The sequence below is a fragment of the Aspergillus aculeatus genome (assembly GCF_001890905.1).
Source record: "Aspergillus aculeatus ATCC 16872 unplaced genomic scaffold ASPACscaffold_2, whole genome shotgun sequence".
Lineage (NCBI taxonomy): Eukaryota > Fungi > Ascomycota > Eurotiomycetes > Eurotiales > Aspergillaceae > Aspergillus > Aspergillus aculeatus.
The window spans coordinates 2,909,514-2,932,613 of record NW_017962977.1 but is presented as its reverse complement, the minus strand read 5'-3'; the positions used below and the strand labels follow the sequence as shown (position 1 = coordinate 2,932,613).

The 23,100-nt window shown below is 52.7% G+C and overlaps 8 protein-coding genes across 8 annotated transcripts; 4 read left to right on the top strand and 4 right to left on the bottom strand.

Moving 5' to 3' along the window:
- Positions 1 to 209: 209 nt before the first annotated feature.
- Positions 210 to 1,160, top strand: ASPACDRAFT_57566 (aromatic alcohol reductase; the record flags this gene model as incomplete). The annotated part of the gene is made up of 2 exons (XM_020203258.1): positions 210 to 242; positions 294 to 1,160. 2 exons carry the CDS (start codon positions 210 to 212, stop codon positions 1,158 to 1,160), a joined length of 900 nt encoding a protein of 299 aa, XP_020060583.1.
- Positions 1,161 to 2,758: 1,598 nt separating this feature from the next.
- Positions 2,759 to 5,177, bottom strand: ASPACDRAFT_50126 (uncharacterized protein; the record flags this gene model as incomplete). Its single annotated transcript, XM_020202317.1, has 6 exons — positions 2,759 to 2,958; positions 3,044 to 3,356; positions 3,588 to 4,257; positions 4,457 to 4,659; positions 4,729 to 5,065; positions 5,116 to 5,177. The coding sequence occupies 6 exons, from the start codon at positions 5,175 to 5,177 to the stop codon at positions 2,759 to 2,761; spliced, it is 1,785 nt and encodes a 594-aa protein (XP_020060582.1).
- A 708-nt stretch (positions 5,178 to 5,885) lies between these two features.
- On the top strand, positions 5,886 to 7,078 carry ASPACDRAFT_50125 (uncharacterized protein; the record flags this gene model as incomplete). The annotated part of the gene is made up of 4 exons (XM_020202316.1): positions 5,886 to 6,269; positions 6,351 to 6,647; positions 6,725 to 6,793; positions 6,851 to 7,078. 4 exons carry the CDS (start codon positions 5,886 to 5,888, stop codon positions 7,076 to 7,078), a joined length of 978 nt encoding a protein of 325 aa, XP_020060581.1.
- Positions 7,079 to 7,447: 369 nt separating this feature from the next.
- Positions 7,448 to 8,500, top strand: ASPACDRAFT_1895528 (sugar O-acetyltransferase). The gene is made up of 3 exons (XM_020198702.1): positions 7,448 to 7,650; positions 7,709 to 8,105; positions 8,163 to 8,500. The coding sequence occupies exons 1-3, from the start codon at positions 7,481 to 7,483 to the stop codon at positions 8,259 to 8,261; spliced, it is 666 nt and encodes a 221-aa protein (XP_020060580.1). The 5' UTR covers positions 7,448 to 7,480; the 3' UTR covers positions 8,262 to 8,500.
- Positions 8,501 to 8,540: 40 nt separating this feature from the next.
- ASPACDRAFT_39858 (uncharacterized protein) lies at positions 8,541 to 9,374 on the bottom strand (the record flags this gene model as incomplete). The annotated part of the gene is made up of 1 exon (XM_020200664.1): positions 8,541 to 9,374. One exon carries the CDS (start codon positions 9,372 to 9,374, stop codon positions 8,541 to 8,543), a length of 834 nt encoding a protein of 277 aa, XP_020060579.1.
- Positions 9,375 to 10,679: 1,305 nt separating this feature from the next.
- On the top strand, positions 10,680 to 12,105 carry ASPACDRAFT_15304 (Zn(II)2Cys6 transcription factor; the record flags this gene model as incomplete). The annotated part of the gene is made up of 3 exons (XM_020197148.1): positions 10,680 to 11,211; positions 11,259 to 11,299; positions 11,347 to 12,105. Coding segments are annotated over 3 exons (1,332 nt in total), but the record flags the coding sequence as incomplete, so codon positions are not given.
- Positions 12,106 to 13,770: 1,665 nt separating this feature from the next.
- On the bottom strand, positions 13,771 to 15,180 carry ASPACDRAFT_112693 (MBL fold metallo-hydrolase). Its single transcript, XM_020195660.1, has 2 exons — positions 14,360 to 15,180; positions 13,771 to 14,268 (listed from the first exon to the last, which is right to left on the bottom strand). The coding sequence occupies exons 1-2, from the start codon at positions 15,129 to 15,131 to the stop codon at positions 13,853 to 13,855; spliced, it is 1,188 nt and encodes a 395-aa protein (XP_020060577.1). The 5' UTR covers positions 15,132 to 15,180; the 3' UTR covers positions 13,771 to 13,852.
- Positions 15,181 to 18,602: 3,422 nt separating this feature from the next.
- On the bottom strand, positions 18,603 to 20,732 carry ASPACDRAFT_22105 (Leucine Rich Repeat domain protein; the record flags this gene model as incomplete). Its single annotated transcript, XM_020199086.1, has 4 exons — positions 18,603 to 18,980; positions 19,065 to 20,071; positions 20,124 to 20,474; positions 20,528 to 20,732. 4 exons carry the CDS (start codon positions 20,730 to 20,732, stop codon positions 18,603 to 18,605), a joined length of 1,941 nt encoding a protein of 646 aa, XP_020060576.1.
- Between the last annotated feature and the right edge of the window lie 2,368 nt (positions 20,733 to 23,100).

Sequence of the window (23,100 nt, the reverse complement as noted above, 5' to 3'; positions counted from 1 at the left end):
GGTTCAAGGAGTGAGAGCGGGAATAGTGCGGACTTTTGTGGATTTGGTGCGGATTCTTAATAGGCTTTTAGTAAGGTAATTTGAATGCTTTATAATGACTGTCTTTGAACATGAATATATAATAGTCTTATGTTCCGCGATAGAAATTTCTTCGTAACTCATTCCTCACTCTCTAAAGCGCTCTCAAGTTAATAGTGGTTTTCAGCACGATGCCTCAGATTGAAACTGTTGCGATTGCTGGCGTAAGGATTCCGAAGAATATATAAGAGTCTGATAGCTAATACTTTATTTAGGCATCTGGCACCCTGGGACCCTACGTGTTCCAAGCACTTATCAATGCAGGCTTTCGGGTCTCAGTTCTGACTCGTTCTCGAAAACCTGGAGCATATACCTCGGACGTTAACGTCTTTGAAGTTGACTTCAATTCAGTGAAGTCACTAACCACTGCACTTGAAGGTGTGGATGCTGTCGTATCCACAGTCAGTGGCGCAGCAGTCGAGGATCAGACTGTGCTTATCGACGCCGCTGTTGCCGCAGGAGTGAAGCGTTTCATTCCTTCTGAGTTTGGCAACGTTACCACCAATCCGAAGCTCGAAAATTTTCCAATCTATAGTTCCATGTTCAAGATTCGGAACTATCTCCAAGAAAAGGCAGCAGCTGGAGAGCTATCGTGGACTGTTCTTGCATGTGGCGCCTTCTTGGACTCTGTTTTGACCACTCCCGTTTTGCTGGACCTCCAGAACCATACTGTGACTATGCTCGACGACGGTGACAATCGGATCAGTTCGACCTCCTTGCCTGTGGTGGGAAAAGCTATCGCTGCAATCTTACAAAACTTTGACGCCACTCAGAACAAAGTCATACATGTATCCGAGGCAATTCTGACTCAAAACAAACTGATTGGGTTTGTAAAGGAGCTTCGGCCTGATATCAAATGGAGGACTAGCAAGGAGCAGACAAGCGTGCTTTTGCAGGAAAGTCTGGAACAATTTGGTGCTGGAGACTTCAGTGTGCCGACTTTCATGAAACTGATGAAAGGTACCGCTCTCGCTGGTGATACTTATGGTGGCGCATTTGATGTGACGGACAATGAGCTGCTTGGCATCAAAGAATTGGCCCCAGCAGACCTGAAGAAGCTTATCGCCGAGAAGCTCGCCTAGAGTAGATTGAAACTGCAGGACCTGAGAAGAACTCTTGCAGCAAGAGCCTGGAATTTCCAATTTGTGATTATGAGCCCTATCTGATTGTGTGAATAATCTGTCAATATCGACCTAACAACATCTCGATGACATCTACTTAACTGAGCCTGATTGCATTGCGCTTGATTTGAATGGCCCACCCCTACCCCTTGATCCTCTTTGGAGGGCCCTAACGACTATTTATATTGTTTAGGGTTTTATCTCCACAGAAGTTTTATTAGAAGACGTTGATGCACTTGACAGCCTCGAACGCGCCCTCACTTTAACATTGGATTACCACCGGTTATCTGGCGAATTCCAGATATACTTCCAACGCACTGGCATATCACATCAGTATAAGATTGACTCGACAGAGCAGAGCTCTTTTCTGCGTGACCCTTTATTTCTCATCACTCGCTCGTTGACCCTTAGCCCTCATCGCACGATAGATCCGCCATCCGCTCAGCTTCTTAATGTCCACCGTGCTATTGCGCATGATGAAACTGAGCGGCGCAGGCGAATATATCGATAAGGTCCTTCGGGATATGGAGGAGTTGAATGTCAGAGAAGATGGATCAAGGCAATTGGAATATCTTGCGGGTCCATGACTTGACGGGTGGTTAACAACCCTATCTGTGTGTTGATGTTTAAAACACTGCATTGATATTATCGATGCGATGATCTTGATATGCCCCAGAATTTGTGTGTTAAACCTCTATTGATACCCTGAAAATTTTGACATATTGCGCGATCTGCAATCGGGCCCAACAAAAATCCGTTTGGGCTAACCACGGAGAGTAAGTTCGAGCTTTGCCCGTAGTAGCTGCGCTACAACTCCTCCAATGTCAAACCTGAGTGCCGAGAGTGTCCCTCGGCACTCTTCCCTCTTGCGCCAACCACGTCAACACACCACTCAAGGGAGTTATCGAAGCCTTGATCGGGAGTTCCCTCGTAAAACTGCCAGTTTCTCCGGATGATGGCTTTGAGCTCAGCAAAGAATTCTTTAATAGGATTTTGAGTCTGGTGAATATGGAGGCAAATACACCAGCTTCACACCGGCTTCAGAACACAACTGTTTTATTTGCTCGGAGTGATGAAAGAATACATTATCCATAATCAGCATAGACTTTGTTCAGGCTACCTCCTACAATACTGAAGAAGTTGCTCGATAAAATTCTCAAAGACAAACGCATTAGTTGAGCCTCGAAATACTCGAGGCAAAATTTATCCAAATATGTACCAGCGTGAAATAGTAATTAGAACTAAAGAAACAATGAAAGAGTGGAAGTGGTTGCACCAATTTCGGGACGGACTGTATTCTCTCATAGAACTATTGCTATCTTCAGTGAAAGTAGTAGAGCCTAATATTCTTAGTTGACCAAGTTATACTTAGTTGAAAAAGCAGAATTAGTATGTGTTCTTTGTTATCTGTAAGATGGAGTTATTTATAAGATGGAGGCGACCCTCTCCTGACAAGAGGTGGGTTAAAAATAGCGACGAGTATATGTTATATCGTCATTAACCGAGACTTCAATTCCAGAAGTCCCACACTGCCAGCTATAAGACATATTCTGGTACCATCAAGTATTATTCTCAAACACCCAATTCGTATCTGCCGAGAATCCCCACATATTGACCAGATCGCTCGGCAGTTGAGAGAAATCGAATTCGTCAACCAACGGCACGATACTGGAGGGCATACCTGGCGCCGACATATCGTGGAACCGCTCTACTGGATAATCCAGCATTTCTTTATCCTGCTCTGACTCTGTCACCGTATCTGCGCAATTGTCAGTTCGACCACAAATCATCACAGACCCTGTCGCAATTCAACCTACTTGCGCCCCCAAGTCTCACAGCACAACCAACCCCGCCGTCACCTCCCGCCACAGCATCCTCGCCCGAGCCATCCACCTTCCGCACCAGGACGCTAATCGCCAACCAGGCCTGCCTCGCCTCCGCCGACTCCCCCTGATACTGACTCAGGATCCCCTGCGAAGTGCGTAACGCGAGCAGCAGCGCCTCCGTCCCCGGATTGTATACGTGTGTGTCCCCGCCACCCTCTCGCCCCCGCAAATGCAGCTCGAAACACACCACCATGGCAGCGAAGATGAAATCATGGGTCGTCAACGAGGTGACGAACCAGCGACACCGACTCAGCACCCCGCCCGGCTGAACCTGCGCGTCGATCGTCGCCTGATGCCGCAGCAACCGCATCGCGGCGTCCAGGCACACCCTCGACGCGGCGCCTCGTGGATCCTGTGGATCCGAGCGGCGTCGGCCATCGCCGAGTCCTTGCCGGTGGAGAATACACCGCGACTTCAGGTAGAGGATCTCGAGATTATAGCGTAGCATCACGAGATGCGGGAGCTCTGTGACCGAGGCCCCCACCTCGCGGAACTTCAGGACGGTCGGCGTGCCCGCGTAGGCGGCGTTAAGCTGCTCGTCCAGTTGAACTACTTGGCTCGGGGCCGTGGGGACCGTGGAAGCGACGTGATCCGCGATGCGGCCGAATACCTCCGCCAGCCGGCTCTTGGCGATGAGATACAGGACCGGCGTGAACTCGGTCTCCGGACGGGGCGGCGGGAGACTGGTGGACGTTGGACCGAAGTCCTCGTCCAGCAAGTTGCGCGGTGGCCGGGTGTCGGCCACCCCGCTGGCGATCATGCGCGGCAGTCCGATCTGGAACGAAAACAGCGCGTCGAGCTGCGCCATCAGCGACCACAGGCGCCGGCGCATTTCGGCATCGAAGCAGGAGAGTTTTGGGGAGTACCCCACCCCGTCGCGGTGGAGCCCGGCCCGCATCGCCAGGCGGATGGTCATCCCCATCAGGAGCCAGACTTCGTGCTGGGCGTCTTTGCTGCGGAAGTACTCGGTCTGTGTGTATAGGGCCAGCGCTTCGAGGGTGTATTTGGTCGGGGTGGTGTATTTGGCGGTCACGAGGCAGTAGGCGGCTTGCAGGCGGAAGGTCTCGCATTGGGTCTCGGGGGTGGTGATGTTGTTGTTGTTGTTGTTGATGGGGTCCGGTGTGGCGGGGCCTTCGGTGCGTTGGTGCAGGTGGATGGCGAGATTCATTATGCTGAAGAGGATGCTGAGCCATGTGGGGCTGATGGATTGGGGATCAGTCCAGAAGTGGTCATACTGGGCTTTTGTCAGTAGGTGCGGTAAGCACAGGTTGTGGTGGTGGGTGAGAGACCTCTTGCTGGAAGGTAGGGGCGTGAATGATTACTGACGGGTTGAGATCAGTTGACTTGGCATTATGATGAGGCTAGATCAACTCACAAACACCAGGTTCCATCGAACTGAAGAATCGCGATACTAACCGGTCAACGATGGGTCGTGCCGGGATATGAGCCAGGATCTCCTCCATCCCACCCGGTGGTGACAGTCCCAGTAGTAACGCGGACCCTTGCTGGCCGAACTCTGCATCAGGCATAGTGACGGGTGACTCAGAGTCAACATACTCCTTAATCTCAGCAATCTGTTCATATAATGAAATAAACAAGTTAATAATGTGAAGAGTCCTGGAGCATTTGTGACTGCAACATACACTATCCTGAAGTGCGGCCCAGTGCGCACCTGAAACATAGCTCATACCCGTCGGATCTACGCGCATACTTCCCAACGAGCTGGTGATTACATCTTGCCCATCTGCTTCGTCAACTTGCCTCTTCTGCGCGGTGTGCAGGGGGCCAGTCTCATGACCTGCGTCCCCAGCCTTCTGCAAGACCGTTACGAGCTCCTCGAGTTGCCGAATGCGTTGACTCAAGTGCCGCGCTGATGTGGGAGGATTGCGACGCGAAGTAGCCGAAGTCGGGTGTGTGTAGACGCAGTCCAGACCACGCTTGACACAGCTGCTACACGGTTGGAGGCGATCACATCGCAGTCTTGCATAGGTCAGTGCCTGGGAAATCTTCGGGAGAACAAGGGCGTTTACTTTTTTTGACGACAAAAAGTACAGGACAGGGCTGTTCTTACTGGAGGCTGCAGCGATGCCATGAGTCTGTAGTTCGGTTCTCGTCCAGTGAAGAACAAGACCCAGTCACGCTATAGCTGGTTTGGTGTGAACGATCAATGTGCGGGTGCGGGGTTGTCAGCCGCCGCTTATGTCAGCCCTACACCATCCCTGTTCCACCTGAGGCTTGTTTCGATGCCACTCTTGATGCCAGTTTCGAATGCCATATTATCTGTACTGTAGTCAATCTCTAATACGGGACACAAGACAAGTCGGCTAATGTCCGAAAGTAAGCTTCAATGTGTATTTTTGCTTCTAGAGGAAGAGCGATCTCTTGCAGACCTTGAATCATTACCACACCCAGGAAATATAGCACCAACTAGGCTGGTATGACATCTTTCCAAGAAACATCAAGATTCTAGACCGAGCCAAGTGTAGATTCGCCGATCCATAAATTATAACCTACGAGTAGCTTCGGAGGCGTCTCTCAGGAGTCAAGACGTGTGCCCCTCGGGGCCACCAGCATCTCCGGACTTCCCATCCAGGCCTAGCGCCGGCCCGGAGATGCTAGCGCCGGAAGCAGACGCGCCCCATCGCATCGGGCCCGGGCCCTTGCTCCGGGACCGACCCTCAAGAAACCATAGTATACATAAATGCTCTGACCCAGCCAAGCACGTATCCCATCACCTCCCATTCCCCAAATCCACAACCCTCATCACAGTCACAAAAATCTACTAAGAGCACAACCGAAAATGACAACCCTCCGACAAATCTTCCCCCCACCCCCAACCTTCACCGACCGCACCATCCCCGACCTCACCGGCAAAACCATCCTCATCACCGGCGCCACCTCGGGTGTGGGCTACCACGCCGCCAGCATCCTGTACGGCAAGCACGCAACCGTTTACATTGCCGCGCGCTCCCCCGAGAAAGCCCGGACCGCTATCGCCGCCATCCAGTCCGCCCCGGAGTGCACGCACAGCCGGGGCCGATTAGCGTTTCTCGCGTTAGATCTCGCCGAATTGGGCAGTATCAAGCGCAGCGTTGAGGAGTTTCTGGGGAAGGAGGACCGGCTGGATGTGTTGGTTCATAATGCCGGGGTGATGACGCCGCCGGCGGGGAGTAGGACCGGTCTTGTATGTTGGTTCTCATCCGGTTTTTCTTTTCCGGAAGGCGGAAGATGATGTGCTGATGTCTTGTGATGGGGGTTGGTGAAGGGCCATGACCTCGAGATGAGCACGAATTGCCTCGGTCCCTTTCTGTTGAATCAGCTCCTTCTTCCGGTGTTGCAGCGTACGTCTGCTTCTGCGGAGCCGGGGAGTGTTCGTGTGGTCTGGGTGGCTTCGTTGCTCTCTGCGTTCGTTGCGCATGGGGGGATTGTCTTCGATGAGGAGACTGGCGCCCCTCAGGTGCTAAAGAATGCGATGGAGAATTACATGCAGAGTAAAGTTGGGAATGTGTTTTTGGCGAGTGAGATGGCGAGGCGGGTTGGTAGAGACGGGGTGATGAGCCTGGTTTGTTCCTTTCCTTTCCTTTTCATTTTCTTTCCCAATTGGGGACGCAGAGAAGCTTGTACTGATGAGCGAACCAGAGTGTGAACCCTGGACTCATGAAGACGGAGCTCCAGCGGCATAATTCGCCGGCGCAGGGGAAGATCATGGTACGTCCCTTACTTCGTTTTAAAGTGGTAAAGTGGAATGCGTGCTAATAGTGGCAGGGATTTCTCTTCAAAGGTCCGCGGTACGGAGCGTACAGTGAGCTGTTTGCTGCGCTGTCGCCGGAGGTTACTTACGAGAGAAATGGGGCATTTGTTATCCCCTGGGGTAGGTTTGGGACGGTGCCGTGTCATATTGAGAAGGGGTTGGCTAGTGAGCGGGATGGGGGCACGGGGGCGGCGGAGAGGTTCTGGGGGTGGTGTGAGCGGGAGACGGCTGCTTTTCGCTGAGGAGCTTGTAGCTGTCTACCTGAGCTAGGTCAATACCCTAATTGTGTTCTAAATTTATTAATGAGTGTATCTGTATCACCTACCGTGTCCCATATCGATCACTGTATGCATGTACTTATGACATAGTACAAGAAAGGCAAGCCTCAGCAATCGTTATCGCCCGATAAGCGCGGCAGTTCCAGGCATGGATGCGGCTAGCCCCGAAGTCTAACAAGTGGGGCCCCACATGCGGTCGGACCACGTTGCACAGAAAGGGGAGAGCACAAGCATCCTATACTTAGTAACTTAGACTTGGTGCAAGCCCTGTGGGCCAAAACTTACTGACATATAAACTCCTAATAAAATCCGCAAGCAACCTCTCAACACTCCGAGAAAAACCCCTTACACTTCAAATCACCACCAATGGACACACCAGACTACGAAGCCGAAAAGGCCAAGATGCTCCGCGGCGAGCTCTACCGCGCCTTCACCCCGGGCCTGATCGCCGCCCGCCACCGCTGCAAAGTCGCCGTGAATGCGTTCAACAACGCCGGGATCGTCTCACGACGGCGACAGGTTGAGTTGTGGAGAGCGTAAGCCTTTTGTATGCCCCAGCTTTTTCTAGAGAAAACCTGTTAAGTCTTTGAATAGAATAGTGGAGGACGCCCGCCCCCTTCCACCGCCGGCCACCACTCAAGAAGAAGACGAGGCGCTCCTCGAGCACGAACCCTGGGTGGAAAGTCCCATCCGGATGGACTACGGGTTCAACGTGAGCGTCGGCGCGGGCACGTTCATCAACTTCAACTGCACGATCATCGACACCTGCCGCGTGGTGATCGGGGAGCGGTGTCTGTTCGGCCCGAATGTGAGTCTCTACACGGGACTGCATCCGCTGGACGGGGAGGTGCGGAATGGCACGGCCGGGCCTGAGTGGGGCAAGGAGATCCATATCGGCGATGATTGCTGGTTGGCCGGGGATGTGAAGATTCTGGCGGGGGTGACAGTTGGAAAAGGGTCGACGGTTGGGGCGGGGAGTGTGGTTACTAAGGTTAGCTAACTTGTGCTCTGTGCTAGTGCATGAGGTGCTTGCTGACAACTGTTATAGGACGTACCGCCGTATTGTGTGGTGGTCGGCAATCCAGCGCGGGTATTGAGGTATCTCAAGGGGAGTCCGCATTTCAAGGAGGAAGCGGCATTGGATTAATGGATTTGATGAAAAAAGATAGAGGATAGATCCAAGGTGTTGCAGTCTAATCTTAGTCAGAAGGTTGGGAGCTGAGAAGTAGATATTATCTCTCGGTCAGTAATGCACGGCAAATATGAGGTAATACGATTGTCGGCTCACAATTTGGACGACTAATAACATGAAAAACACAGCAATAAATAGTATAAACGGTGTACAGTCAAGACCCGCTCACAGAATCAACAAAAAATGAAACCGAGAGTGTTGCCCTAGCAAGCATGAAATCTTTCAAAGTGGCAGTCAAGACGTATCCGGCCAGCAACCGTGGCGAAGCTTGAGCGGGTCCGACCCCACCCATCCGGAGCAGTGATCCCAAGGGCTTAGATGGTCCAAGCATTCGAGTCGATACGAAGTCTCGTGCTGCTGGGCATCTGGTGGTGAGCGAAAGTACCGGATCACGGGGTCATTCCTACAAGAGACCCATTGCTCGACAGATCGAATCCTGCCGCCTCGGCCGGCGTCGAGCACGGTCCTATGGGACTGCAGCTGCTCCACATGGATGTGGACGCTGTCCTTGACCGGGAACACGAGTCCATACACGAGAGAATTGTAGGGATACTGGCTCAGTCTGCCTACTTTACCCACAAGCCAAGTCGTATGGACTCGCGCCGCCCCGCCGCATAAAACGTACCACCCCTGATAGACGGGGTAGGACACGAGCCCGTGCCCAGCGATCATCATGGCATCGCCCACGGGGACCCGCATTGGCCGGATGATCCCGTCCCTGTTAAAATCCGCCCAGTAGGAATTGATGCGGGCTTTTTTCGCCATGTATTTAATCGCTAGATATAGCCAAGCATCCGACAGTCGCACCCCGGGCGGCGGCCAACCGTGCACGTTTGGGTCCCAGATGCCCCGGACCAAGGGCCAGTTCGCCCAGTCGGCGGGTGTCGCGATCCTTCCTGACTGCCGGACGGGTGGTGGCGGAGGGGTTGGGTCTCCCAGGGTCCAGTATGTCGTGGGTTCCTGGTAATGGACGAGCAGATCTCTGCATCGAGCGCGCATGCCTTCGAGCTCCTCCCAGTGCTTTCGCGACGGTTCGAAGAACCGACCAAAGTCCAAGTCGATTGGCATGGTTGCGGCTCAAGAGTGTCTGGGGGTGGATTCGAGAGCGTCGGTCCAGTCGATTAAAGTAGACGGTTTGTTTCCAGGAAGAACCCACTTCGACCAGCCGTACAGATGGGACGACTTGGAGAACGAGATGGGTGTATCTTTTATATCCAATTGTTGTCAACAAGAGATCAAAGAAAGTGGATTCGATCATGGGATATTCAGCTGTAGACAAACCTTTAAGTGAAATCCACCACACCGAGAAAACCCTTGTTCAACAACTGCGAGTCTTCAGTATCACTATAGCTTTGCTCCAAAGTAAGTGTATGGTCTGAATCTCTCCACAACGAAGGACATACCGCAGTTTAACTTGATGTTTTCAGAACTAGTGTGTTTAGTTTGTGCTTTCAGGTATGTCCGATGAGTTCAGTCTTGAAGTCTCTCAGTAATTGGCGATGGATGGGAACGGTGACACTTAAGGAAGAAGTTTCACAAAGAAAGAAGAAATTTATTAGTCGATAAAGCGTGTGGACTATCGCTTATAAATGGTGATCGGAGAAGTTGACAGCTTCTGATCACATTCACTGTTAACCACCTGGGGTGAAACATCAAGCTACGGTACTTCATTAGTGACTTATTCACAGAAGTGAACAATGGAGGACAAGAAAGCAGATATTAATTCCAAATCATGAAGATACACAAACTTCTTGAAAAAGTAATAACCAGATAAATTAGCACGATCTAACAATCTTGAATTGGTTGTACAACTTTTCGGATAAAACTTTGCAAGTGTATGCTCTCTAAAGACTTAATCTGATAGATGAGTGCACATTAGACCCTTACATATCACAACTGACGTTCATCGCCAGTGACGATAGGGCTGATTTGCGGAGAATTGATGTATAGACAGAGTTACAGCTGTCATCTATCGATTACATAAGACAGTATTGTCAGTCACTTCACGAGATGTTGCATAGGAAGTAATTTCTTTTTCCAAGGGAATTTTATACTGCTCCCCGGGCCAATGCAACATCGATGTAGTGTAGTTGCCACAGACTGCACAAGCGGATGAATAATCATGCATAAGCACAAGTCTCCACATGGAAAGTCTTCTGTTCGGCTAGACTCCCTTCCTCTTTCTCCCCCCCGATCTATTGGTTATCTTCTCCACAAGCATTGACGAATGTACTATGTCGGCTCGACTTTATATCTCAAGCTAGTCTTAACTTCTGACTATGTGATATGCTACAAAGGACGGCAACAGTTCTCCACATTCCACACCAGAACTACCCAGCTATGGAGTCCGACACGTTGCCTGTTCAGCGCAGGAAGAGGCAATACCAACAACGATCTACTACCGGATGTATAATGTGCCGCACCCGCAAGAAGAAATGTGACGAGCTGCATCCTATTTGCACTGGCTGTCAGCGCAACGGGTTAAGCTGCGAATGGCCCTCTGCAGAGCGACCGCAACGCAAACCGCGCCGGTCACAGCACCACCAGCTGCCGCAGATGGGCTATGCCCTGCCACCGCATATCGAGGCGATGATCACCGTCTTTGCCGTTCCCAACGTCGACATGGCCAGTCGACTTCTGTCTCACTTCACCGACTACAGCCCTCGCTGGCTCTCCACCCGCACAGGACGCCGCCGGTCGGAGTTCCTGAACCACCTGATTCCAGCGGCCATGGATAGTCCACTGATTCTGAAATGCATTTTGACTGTCTCAGCGGCGGACCTGATTAAGTATGATCCCTCCAATGTGGGACTAAAGGGCGCGGCGGTGGAGTACTATGGCCAAGCACTCGCGAACCTTCGTGAGACTATCGCCGATGAAGAGAGATCCGGCACAAGCCTCTCTGGTAAGATTTGCACATTGTGCTGTTGACTCGCGGCTAATGAAACATAGACTACACCCTCTTAGCTGTACTGCTTATCTGTCTTCACGAGGTCAGCATGCCCCCCTGAAACCAGAACCAAAGTCTAATGCACCATAGATCCAAAACTTCACCTCCGTGCACCGCCTTCTTCCCCATCTCAACGCAGCAGCAGCCCTCTTCTCCCACAAACTAGACACCACGGCCGCCCCGCCCAACTCCCAGCTCCGCCAACTTCTGTCCGATCTATTTAGCTACTTCTTCGCCCTGACCACCTTCACCCACGGTCCCCATCTCGCCCTCCATCGGGGCTCCTCAATCCTCGAATCCTACCTCACCACGCCCCATCCCAAAGACACAGGCACAGGCACGGGTGCAATCCTCGGCACCGCCCAACAAACCTTCCTGATTATCTTCCGCGCCTCCCACCTCATCCAACTCGCCAAACAAACCCACACCCCGCTCACCGCCGCCATGAAGACGAAACTCACCGCAATGGAGCGCCAGCTCCACGCCCTCCAAAACAGAACCCTGCCCCCGTTCAACCAGGGCTACACCGATGTCGAAGAACAAGGCGACGCCATCATGTCCGAGTTGTACCGACTGGCGTGTATCATGTATCTGAAACGCACGATCGACCCGGCCCTCGGGATCAAAAGCCACACGATCCAAGCCCTCGTCACGGATTTTATTCGCTTACTGGAACTGCTTCCGCCCCACCACCCGGTGAACTGTATTCTGTGCTGGCCGCTGGTGGTGGCGGGCTTGTGTACGACGCTGCATGCGCATCAGCGGGTGATCACGACGCGGCTGGGCCAGATCTATGGGGTGTGGACGTCGGACTTGGTGACGATGAGCATGGAGCTTCTGCGGCGGGTGCAGGCGGGTGGGGAGGAGTTGCAATGGAAGAGTGGACCCAGTCTGGGTGGTTATGGGATGCATGATTTGCAGTTTGCGATGGTTTTGTTGTAGCTTCGGCGGTTGAGGGCATTTCTTGGGAGTTTCCATTTCTGGTGAATTGGTATGGTGGTGGGGCTGCTATCAGGGAGTTGGGACAGTAATTGTTCAGTTGATGTTGTTGTGCTTGCCGGGTCGTCCTTATCTAGATATCGAACTGTGCCTAACCTAACTTCACAATACCAATCACCTCTTGCATATACGACACACATATAGAGCAGCTATCGACCCAGTCATGAGTACAAAGAATAAGCCTAACGGAGAAGAGATCCAACTTAACAAGCATACACTATAAAGATATAACAGGCACATTTCTCCACACCCCCTGTAACAGTCATTATCCATCGCAACTGTTAACAATGCCATAACCGCACAATCCAGAATTATAAATAAAGCCCCTAAGCAAGAACCCCCTCCAAGCTTTTCAGGTAACATGCCACCGAACCCAGACAACACCACTTATAAAATGGCCCGGTCAACCAACATACCCAGGCTGCACGTTACCACCCCGCGAACCCCATCCCCAGCTCCAGCATCAGAGACCAACCCCTACATCCTAGCAGCCACCATCCGCAACAGGCTGCGTCTCTCCGACCGCACCACTCCGCGCCACTCAGCAAACGCAGCAGCCACCTCATCCGCAAACAGACGTCCCTCGCAGGATATGACCCACCTGCGCCGGCCCCCGTCTCCGCTCCTCCCCAGCAGACAATCCTCCCACCCCTCCATCTCTCCGTGCTCAACCTGGACGGACGACTCCATACCTGACCCGGGCCCTAACCACAGCACCACCCCCAACCCAACAACCATGCCACCCCCGGCACCGGCACCTGCACCCTTACTTTCTAATCCAACCCAACCCCAACCCGCAGCCCAACCCGCACCCCTCAATCCCCCTCCCAATCACCCACCACAACCCCACTCCCACCCCCTCCCGCTAAGCCCCCAACAACCCCCGCCCTTCCTCCCCCTCTACCCCCTGGGCCCCATCACCACCGGCGCCCTCCACCACCTAGCCACCTTCCACCACCACCTCACCTGCACCCGCACCGCCATGGGGTCCCCCAGCTACCGAGTCTTCCTCACGGACCTGCACGACCTAACCACCAACCCCAACGGCATGGACACCGACCGCTGGTCGCGCGCCTGCGAGGACTGCGCCGCGTACTGGGCGCACGTGCCGATGATCCACAAGCCGCGGCTCGGCCGGTTCTACGACAACCTGCCGGGGTACGTGGAGGCGCTGGTGGGGAGCGCGGACCCGCGGGACGGGATCGAGGATCTGATGGCGCGGGACGCGTACACCCTCGAGGCGCTGCGGGCGCTGTACGTGGCCGACGTGTATGTGCAGGGGTGTCGGGCGGCACGGCGGTGGGGGGTGAGCAAGGAGGACTACGAGGAGGCGTTTTTGGTGGAGGCGAAGAAGGTGTGTGATTTGCGGTGGTTGAAGAGGGCGGCGCGGGTGGTGGAGGGGAGGGAGGCGGATATGAAGGGGTGGGGGTTGGGGTAGTCAATTCCGGGGGGAGCGATGGATTTCATCTGAATAGGATGGGTCTAGTTTTAGTTAATTGGATAATATACTGAGTAGCCTGAATTTGAAAATTGAATATGTGCAAAATACACTAATCTGACACTCAAAATGCTATGCTATGTCTAATATCCTGATGCACTACCACTCACCCACCCCCCTCACCGGAATCCTCAACATCCTCAACCCTGGCGAGCCTTCCACCGGCGCAGGCAACCTTCCCCCGCGGACATTCACCTGCAACGCAGCATGCAGCAGCCGGGGCTCCCCCAGCCCCGCATCCCGCTCCCGCCTTACCCGCAAAAACTCCTCCCTTTCCACCCCGTCTTTCAAATGTTGGTTGAATCTCCGATGCTGCTCCACTGTCCCAAACGGCACCACCACCCCCGCCCGCCCCGCCGGCGGATAATCATGTCCCGCCCAGACTTTCGTCTCTGGCGCCATCCCCAGCACGCGGCGCCCGGAGGCCCACAGACTCTCCGCCGACCCGCCGGGGAAGTCGCATCGTGCGGTCCCGATGTCCGGGTTGAAGAGGGAGTCGCCGGCGAAGATGTTGCCTACCACGGTTGTTAGCGTCTGGTGCTTGCAATTTTGATCACAAAGTTGTGATAAAGTGATGCTCGGAAACAGAGAAGGAAGCGGACATACCACCAACCATATACCCCAAATGGTCCGGGGTATGGCCCGGCAGATGCAGCGCGACGGCGTCCAGGGTCCCGATCGTGAAGTGCTCGTCGTCCTGGAAGAGTTTGTCGAATGCGGTGCGGCGGTATTCTTCCTCCGGGATGCTGTAGCGCTGCGCGAACAGGGTTTGGACGTGTTGGATGCGGTGGCCGGCGCAGATGGGGATTTTAGACCGTGCAGCTGAGGAGCTGGGTTGCGACTTGAGTAGCTGGGACTGCAGGTACGCGGCGGCGGTGAGGTGGTCGGCGTGGATGTGCGTCTCCAGGATGTGCGAGATGGTGTAGCCCTTCTGCGCGATGAAGGCGAGCAACGCATCGGCGGTGGTGGTGCTGATGGTCTGGGTGGTGGGGTCGTAGTCCAGAACGGGGTCGATGATGGCGGCGGTGGAGGTGGTGGGGTCTGCGACGAGGTATTGCCAGGTGCTGGTTTGGGGCTCGAAGAGGGCGTGGATCGTTGGGGTGGAGGGGGAGGTGCTTGCCAGGGTTGTGTGGGGCATGGCGGGCGGGTGTTGTTCTTTTTGCATGGCTGGGGACTGAGGGAGCTTAGGGCCTGCTGCTGTTGCTTTTGCTGTGGAGGTGGAGGTGAAACGTTTACTGGAGGCTGGTGTACTGAATGGATTGGCTGAGGCGAAGGAAGTGTACGGCAATAGATGCACTCGATTGACGATCGTCCTTCGTGCTGGCTGGTGCAGAATGCGACTGGCGAGTCGAGGTCTAATTGATGGTAGGAACTTCATATTTATGACCGGTAGCTATATTTCCCTGAATGTCTTGACACAATGCATGCAGTATGCGATGGCGTTTAAGTATGCTCGGCGAGGTGGACGGCCTGACGTCAATCGGCGATAGGAGTGTAATCGGCGACCCGCCAACCTCCCCGTCGGGCCCTACCGGCTTCCCCACTTCCCCGAACTTCGAACATTCCGTACGGTTTCTTCAACCTCGCACAGTCAGTTGCCCGAGAGTGTTATCAAGGTTGAAGTCCAGATAACTGACTCCCCGCAGTAACCCCGAGTGGCGAATGGCGATATGCCTCCGCCCGTGTTCTATGACATATTTCTAGGGCAAAGTTCAATTCAACATCGTTCCGTGATTGTATATATTTTTATGAGACTTAAAGAACTGTTAAGTAATATAGTCTCTAATTCAGTTTGAAAAACTGCTCATCCATGTTACTGGAGAAGTGAATTCAAAAGAGAACACAAACCATCGTCTATTAATGAGGAAAAAGGGATGACCAGAACCGACCACAAACACCACTGCAAGGAACACCATCTAGTCGCCCTGTGCACCCAAGTCTATCACTGCCATTCGGTAAATGCTACTCATGGAAAGCTGTCATGGTATGAGGCTTGTTTTCATAGGAGAGTACGTACGATTTGGAGGTCGCTTGATTCATGTTTCTCGGGGTCAGTCTCGCTTGCCATCAAGAGTCCAGACAGGTAGGGCACATATTTGGTAATGTACTTGTAGTACTGATATGATCTGAGCAGAGACTTCGCGCGCATACAGCCAGGGAATCAAACCTACGTGCTACTATACTCTAGGACAATCAACTTTGGAAGACGGTCCACGGTGTATGGGGACTTTGCCAATTCGGGCAACATTCGAGCGCGTTTATGCCCAAACGGGCTAAGTGCCATCTGCATGTTGAAGCCATGCATCAAAAGCCCCACCCTTAGATCTCAGCATGTCATACATCTCGAAGCTCGAAGACTTGATCTGACTTTTAATTTAGTACATCCGGGCGATAGTCTCGCCATTGGGATTTGTTTCACGCAGGTTGCAGCCCCACTGAAGTAATTGAGTGGCCGGCAACTTCCCAGATCGGGTATGAATCGAGCGCACCTACTGATAGCCTAGTATAGTTTGTTAGGCTATGATTTAGGAGGCGAGTGCATTGTAGCATGTGCCATCGGATCTTGGCGGTTCCATGCCTGGCTCGCTATCCCAGAACAAGTATCTATTGAGCGCACCTACCTGTATTTGCCGAGGGCTTCACGCCCTCGCAAGCAATGTCCTAAGTATCCTATGGAAGTATAAAGCAGACGACTGTCCCCGTCCCAAGTCTTCCTAGATGACTACCATTTCCATTTCTCTTCTCACAAGTCTCTTACCTTGACTATCACTTCAACAATCAAACATCATGCAATTCTTCAAACTCCTGGTGATACTTGCCGCTGGCGCGTGGCCCGTCAGCGCTGCCAGCTGCCATCCATTTCCCTCCTCGGTGATTGAGTTCTCAGCTGGATTCCAACAGCCCAACCCGCCCCGGATCCAGGCAGAGTACCAGACCAACTTCCTTCAACACAAGTGGTAAGCGACAAACACAGAAACATAGGTGCCAGCCCACGGTCTATCCCCCAATCCCACTGACTAAGCAACAGGAACCAAAACCTGTCACACATCACGACAGGTTGTCTATCATCGGGAGGATGTGCTGTGGTGCACGTTTCTCCATGGGCTTTTTGAGGTACGATGCTGTTGTGGTGCGCGGACAGAACTTGGCATGAAGTTACTAAACCAGTGCAACCGCAGCTGATGGCCGAGAGTCCCGGCGACTCCTTCGTAAAGCACCTGGTGTTCGGTACGTCTCGAGTCCTTTCGCTGCTGGCGCTGGAGCCCAGACGCCCGCTCTCGCTCTCCAGGCCCACGAAGAGCTTGATTGACGCCTTCGCAATCCTGGAGAGCCACCGAGCCATCCTCTACGGCGACAATGCCGCCCTTGATCCAGCCGGAGACCAGCCGTTCCTGCCGCAGCCAGACCCCAGCGGGAGGGAGATCCTCGGGCTCATGGTACAGACTTCGAACTTTGCGAAACGGCAAGTTCACCCTGACTCGAAATTTTGTTTCATGGAAGCAGCTGCTAACGCTCTAACTCTCATGCTCATTAGACTGTTCGACGAGATCGAGGCATTGACCCAGCCCTGCGATCCTCAGATCCGAGATTAGACGCCCTCGCCCGCGCCGGGCTCGAGATCAGAGACGAACTTGTTCATCGTTGCGGATAGGATCGAGGTGGGTTTACAAGAGGTTTGGGCGTATGAGTAGGGGACAACTACATAATATTAATATATAAACTCGTAGAAATACTAAACTTTGTAGAAAACATCACTCGATAATAATTCTTAGATTTTATTTAGTTGAAGGTTAAGCCGTCTACAGAATTATGGATAAAAAATAGCTTAAAAAGCTATAAACAAAAATAGGCATGAAGAAGAATCGAAGCAGATTATAGCTTTTATATGAAAGAATCAAAGATTGGTAGTAAGAACAGTAAAGTTGATAGAGCCACATCCTACCGCCCAATAACCATCCATCCCTGAAAACAATCACCGAATCCCCCCCCCCTGCGGCCCCACCCACAACCCCGACCAGGAGATAAATTTTCTTGCACCGTTGCACGGGTTGCACCCCACAAGATCCGATGCGATCATCCCATGTGGCACGCCGTCCAGAAAAGAAAAGTTATTTTTGGGAATAAGGTTACCCCTAAATCCCCCAACATGGCAGGTGCACGGCTAAACGTTCAGGAGTGCGGTTCAGCAGAATGTATACTTCGGAGAACATCCAGACGGGCCAAAACCTGGAAGCAGAACTGCCCGGGACAGTTACATTCTGTGTCTCTGAAGGTAGAGAGAGGTGTTGGCATTTGTGCTACCGGTCAGATGAATTGGGCAAGACTGCTCCGGCCAGGTTCCGGTTTCTCCCGATGGTGGGTTCTGCTTTCGGTCAGCCCGGGGATTTCCCGTTTGTCAAGGTAACCCGTAGCGACAGCGGCTTTGTTGGTACTGTTACTTGAGAAAATCGAGAATTGGAGAAGAATCTTGGGCCAAGGCAATGATACAGTGAAAAAGTTGAATTTAATCAAACCTGACTCCAAGCCAAACTTGACCGCTATGCTCCAAATCGCCTAACTAGCATACACAATAAATGATCCCATAAAAAAAAGCAACAACCAGGATATCAATCATGAGCGCAAGCCGTAATCAGACCGTCAAGACATACCTAACGCTGAGGAATCGCACTCGCTATGCAAATGGAGATAATAATAACACGTCAATAAAACTGTCCACACTTTTGGCGCTCTCGCAAAATCATCAAGTCAAATCATCATCCGAAAGATGCGCCATGCGAACATTCAACAGGGTATAAAACTGATCATGACAAAGAGTCGAGAGTTCCACACAACCTTGAAATCAGAAAAATTACTTCTTGAACATGTAGTGTCCGTAGATGCCACCGACTTCTCCGACGGCGACAGGGATCTTCCTCATGCCCCACCATCTGGCACCCATCTTCCAGTCGCGCGAACCGTCGTCCAGAGCGTAGTTCGGCATAGAGGCAGGGTCGCGTACATACCAGCCACGACGGCCCAGCTCACGGACAGTCCAGCCGGGCGACGTTTTGGCATTTCGAGCTCTTTCCCGCAGAGGAGCAATTAGCTTGTCACTGAATTCGATGACCTGCAGAGGATAGGTCTGCTGCGAGAGAATGACACAAGCATTCGGGTTGAACACGGTTCCGATCGTCAACTGGGGAGCCTTGTTGAGATCCAGGTAACGAAGGGTATGCGGGACCCATTCCTCAACAACAACAAGAGGTGGTGGCACGGATTCAAGGGGGGTGGGCGGAAGGCTGTCGATGGGAGTGGCAGGCGCACTCTCAACACCAGTGGCAGGCCGAGGTGGAACGAAAAACTGGTTCAGATCCTGACCCGACAGCTCACAGGAGCTCAGCCCCAACTCCTCCAAGTGCTTAGTCAGAGGGATCAGAGCTTTGGTGTGAGCGGAGGTGACCTTCGCACCGCCCAAATTGAGGGAGCAGAGGGAGGAAGGCAAGTGTGGGAGAAGCGCCGAAACGTCTTCCTCCTCCAAGAGACGGGAGCGCGTAGGATCGGTCAAAAGGTTCAAGAACACCAGCGAGCCACAGACAGCAGGATGAGTGGTTAGGAACTCCACCACCTTGGGACCACGCAGGCGACTGCACCGGGACAGGCTGAGGTGGGTGATCTGGGCGGTCTTAGGGATCGAGAAAAGCGCATCCTCGCTGACCTGAGTGTGAGTGAGATCCAAGTGGGTCAAGTTGACCAAGCGAGGGAGGAGAATCTCAAACGCCACCGACGGTAAGCTGCTGCATTCGTGCAACGAAACCCGTCTCAAGTTAGGCAATGCAGCCGGGAGACCAGGACCCGAGGTCAACGCCTCGAGGAAGAGACCGGAGAAAGACTGGGTAGAGCAGCCGCAGAAATCAACAGCGGACAGGTTGGGAAGGCCCGTAAACAGCTTTCGGATAACTTCCATGCTGAGATCACCCTCCACGTGCTCCTGAAGCAAGCATTCGCGCAGGTTGGGCAACAATTCCAAGCACTGTAGCAGGGTCTTGGAGGTAAGGTTCTGGATCTCCGAGTTCATCTGCTTGGTCCGTCCCAAGCCCACCGAAGTAAAGTGAGAGAAGTCGAGACGACGCACCAAAGTGCCCAATGCCGGATAGAGGGAGATGTGGTTCAATGCCTTGGAGAAGATGATGGAGTGGGGGAAAGTCATGTTCCTGTACAACACACTAAGCGTAGCCGCATGCAAAGTCTTGGAGGTCAGAAGGCATGAGATCAGATCCACATTGCGGGGAGTATATCCGTTGGGGGGTACATCAAGCGCCAAGAGGGAGATGATTTGGTCTGTCGTCCTTGTTAGCACGTTCACAGATAAAGACGAGAGCGAGTCTCTTACCAAGCACCTCCGGTGGGACCTTCTCCAAGCGCGAGGTTCCCGGGACCGGCTTAGGTTGCTCTTCCTCCACGACAACCTGCTTCTCTTCCGGAACCTGCAGGGTCTGACTCGGGGGTTCGGCCACGGGGGAGGTCGACTCCCAGGCCCAACGGGAGTGCAGTTGGTTCAGCCCTCGAAGATCGCTGTAGCTGCGACTCAAGCTCTTGCCTCCCAACCGGATCTGCTTCCATCCCAGAAAGCCACCACAGGGGCAGCAGAAGTCGGGAGTCGGCTGCATCTCTAAGGGGTTAGGCTTAGCGGTCTCCTGAGGGGAGTGTTCAATGTGGGTATCGACGAACGATTGGGCAATGCCTATGATGAATTAGTCGAGGTTCAACTGCCTCACGCGACCCGGGCCGACCTACCGTCGACGTCTTCTTTGATAGAGCCAAAGGACTCCCGGCGACGGCTGCTAGACCGTGAATGTTCGGCCGACGACGAGCACGAGGGAGAATGAGGAGAAGTGCTGCGCGATCCGTTGGAAGGCGAAGCGTTTCCGGAGGAAGAAGTGTATCTCACGAAGGTCTGCTTCGGAATCGCGATCGCGGTTGGGATGGTGGCGGAAGACATGATGGGCGGTATTACTGTGGACGGGGAAAGGCTCTATATGGAAGTAGGGCCAGTCCCAAGCGAATGAGGACGCCGCAGATGAGTGAATAAAGGAAGAAGAGGGGTAAGAGTGTTCTGTGTGGTGTGGTGTGGTGGTGTGCCGGTTGTGTGAGTTGAGCAAATGAGTAGAAATGGTGAGGCGGCGGGATGGAAAGGGAAGACGGAGGAAAGAGAAGAGAAGGGAACAGAGGAAAGGAAAAGCTTTTTTTCCTTTTTCTAATTTCCCTTGGCCTTTTCTCTCACTTTCCCCGGATTCCAACAAAACCCCCCTGGACAGCAGACTGCACTAAGAGGGGCGAGCGGAGACGCAATCAACAGTGTTGGAGGTGGTTTGAAGTCGACGGACGGAGTAAACGGAAAACTGTTAGTCACAGATTGCAGTAGACTGGGATCATGCACTCGAGTGGAGAGCTGCTGATGAAATCGCCGATCCCCTCTGACGACAGCACAGCGCGGAAATAGAGTATCAACGAATGTACAGTTTGTTCTTCACAAGCAACAAATAGAGGAATTTGCTTCGGTTGAGCAGAGGTCAAGAGTGTTGGTGTGGGACGGTGGTGGATTGGAGAAAGATGGCAAGTAATCGATTCGTAGAATAGAAGGAAAGAAGGAAGGAAAGGGAAAAAAAAAGTAATGAGGCGGCAAGACACCGACGTCAAGTTTCTATTAAGTAAGGCAAATTGTAAAGGGCCCGAAGAAAATCCATCCAAAGAAGGAAAGAAAAAAAGAACAAAAAAGAAAAAAGAAAAAAAAGGTTCTGGCGCAGAATGACAAGCAGTGGTGAGTGGAGCCGGAAAGAAGCAAATCAGCGTGGATCGGACAGCGGAGGGCTTTTAAGGTTCCATCCATCCAAGAGGAACAAAGAACGGTCGCCCAGATGATGTTCACAAAGTACCGAGTACCAACTACTCAAATACACGAGCATTAAGTGCGACAAGTATTGAGTATGTCTCTGTTCATGTACCATACCCACTTTGGAAGAGGAGATCAAAAGGTACCATCCACTGGTCCACCAGGACCACCATCATTATGAATCAGATGTGCAACCTCACTGCATCATCCTGCATCTCCCAGGCTTACGGATCTTCTTCCCGGTTTTCTCTCTCGCCTCGTTCATTCGCCGACATCCGTAGGGACGTGGATCGATCGCGACTAGGGGGGCGGTTTATCTTTATTGGATTTTAGTCGGTTGTCACTAATCCTTCGTTTCCTCACTAGAGCTGACTCAGCTACTTGCCGCTTCCGGGAGGAGGAGGGGAAAGGATGATCAGGTTATCAAGTTCATGGACTGTACACCGTGTACAGTACCTCAGAATACGCGAACGCGATCCTGGCCATTGATGGACATCGCAATGCGCAGGTGATCGTATCGCATCAATTTCCATTAGGATATGGAATGCAGTGATTTGATGACTTGTCATGGCGCCATTCACCGGGGTTTGGCTGCATTCTATGACATAATGAAAAACCGCCTTCCTGCAGCCCCGTGACCCGGCCCAAACGGGCGGTCCGGCACTCCTCCGCCGACCGACCGACCGACTAATTCAACTAGTGGCACGGTCTAGCTGGGCTTATTATTTAGTTAGTCCTACATAGTAGTCAACTATTATGACTAGTGGTCTAGACACTCCCGGTAGCAACGCGGGGAATAAACATCATGTTTGATCATGTTTCACATCGCAGGGAAACTCAACTTGATTCGAGTCTGGCCATGTTGGAACTAGGGAATTGGGTTTGTCTTACCCCAGAATCCCCCCTCAACCCCTCTCGCAAATGAGGTATTCCTTACCTAACGAGAACCTTGGGGGCGGAGGTCTCGTGATCACGCCGAGAGCACCCCTCTCAATATCTCCCCTCCTCGGCTCCCAACTCAATGAACAATGAATTCTGGCACTTCACACTAAGGTCCCGAATCAGCTCACATCCCTGCATTCTTGGAGAGGGTTTCAGAGGAACCGCTACCGACTCAGGCTTAGTCTCGATCAAACGAAGCTGAACTCAATGCTTCTATGCATCCCAGATGCTTGGCTCCAGCTCGTTCCCTAATACCCTGGAGGTGTCTACTCCGACTGCTGCACGGGTTCGGAATCGCATCCGCACTCCATGCTAACCGAAGAGTGTTCTCAATTTTGAGCCTGAAGGATGATCAATTAGCCAAGCCGACCTACACAGCCTTACAGCATCTGGTTCACTCTTCGACTGCACTATTCCACTCCGTTCTGAAGTAGTTCCGCCTTCGACTCCCCTGACCAACCACCCTGTTTCTTGGCCCAGTCTTGGCTCGTCCCTTACAGTTGCACCTGGGCATAACCCTTTCTACCGGTACGGG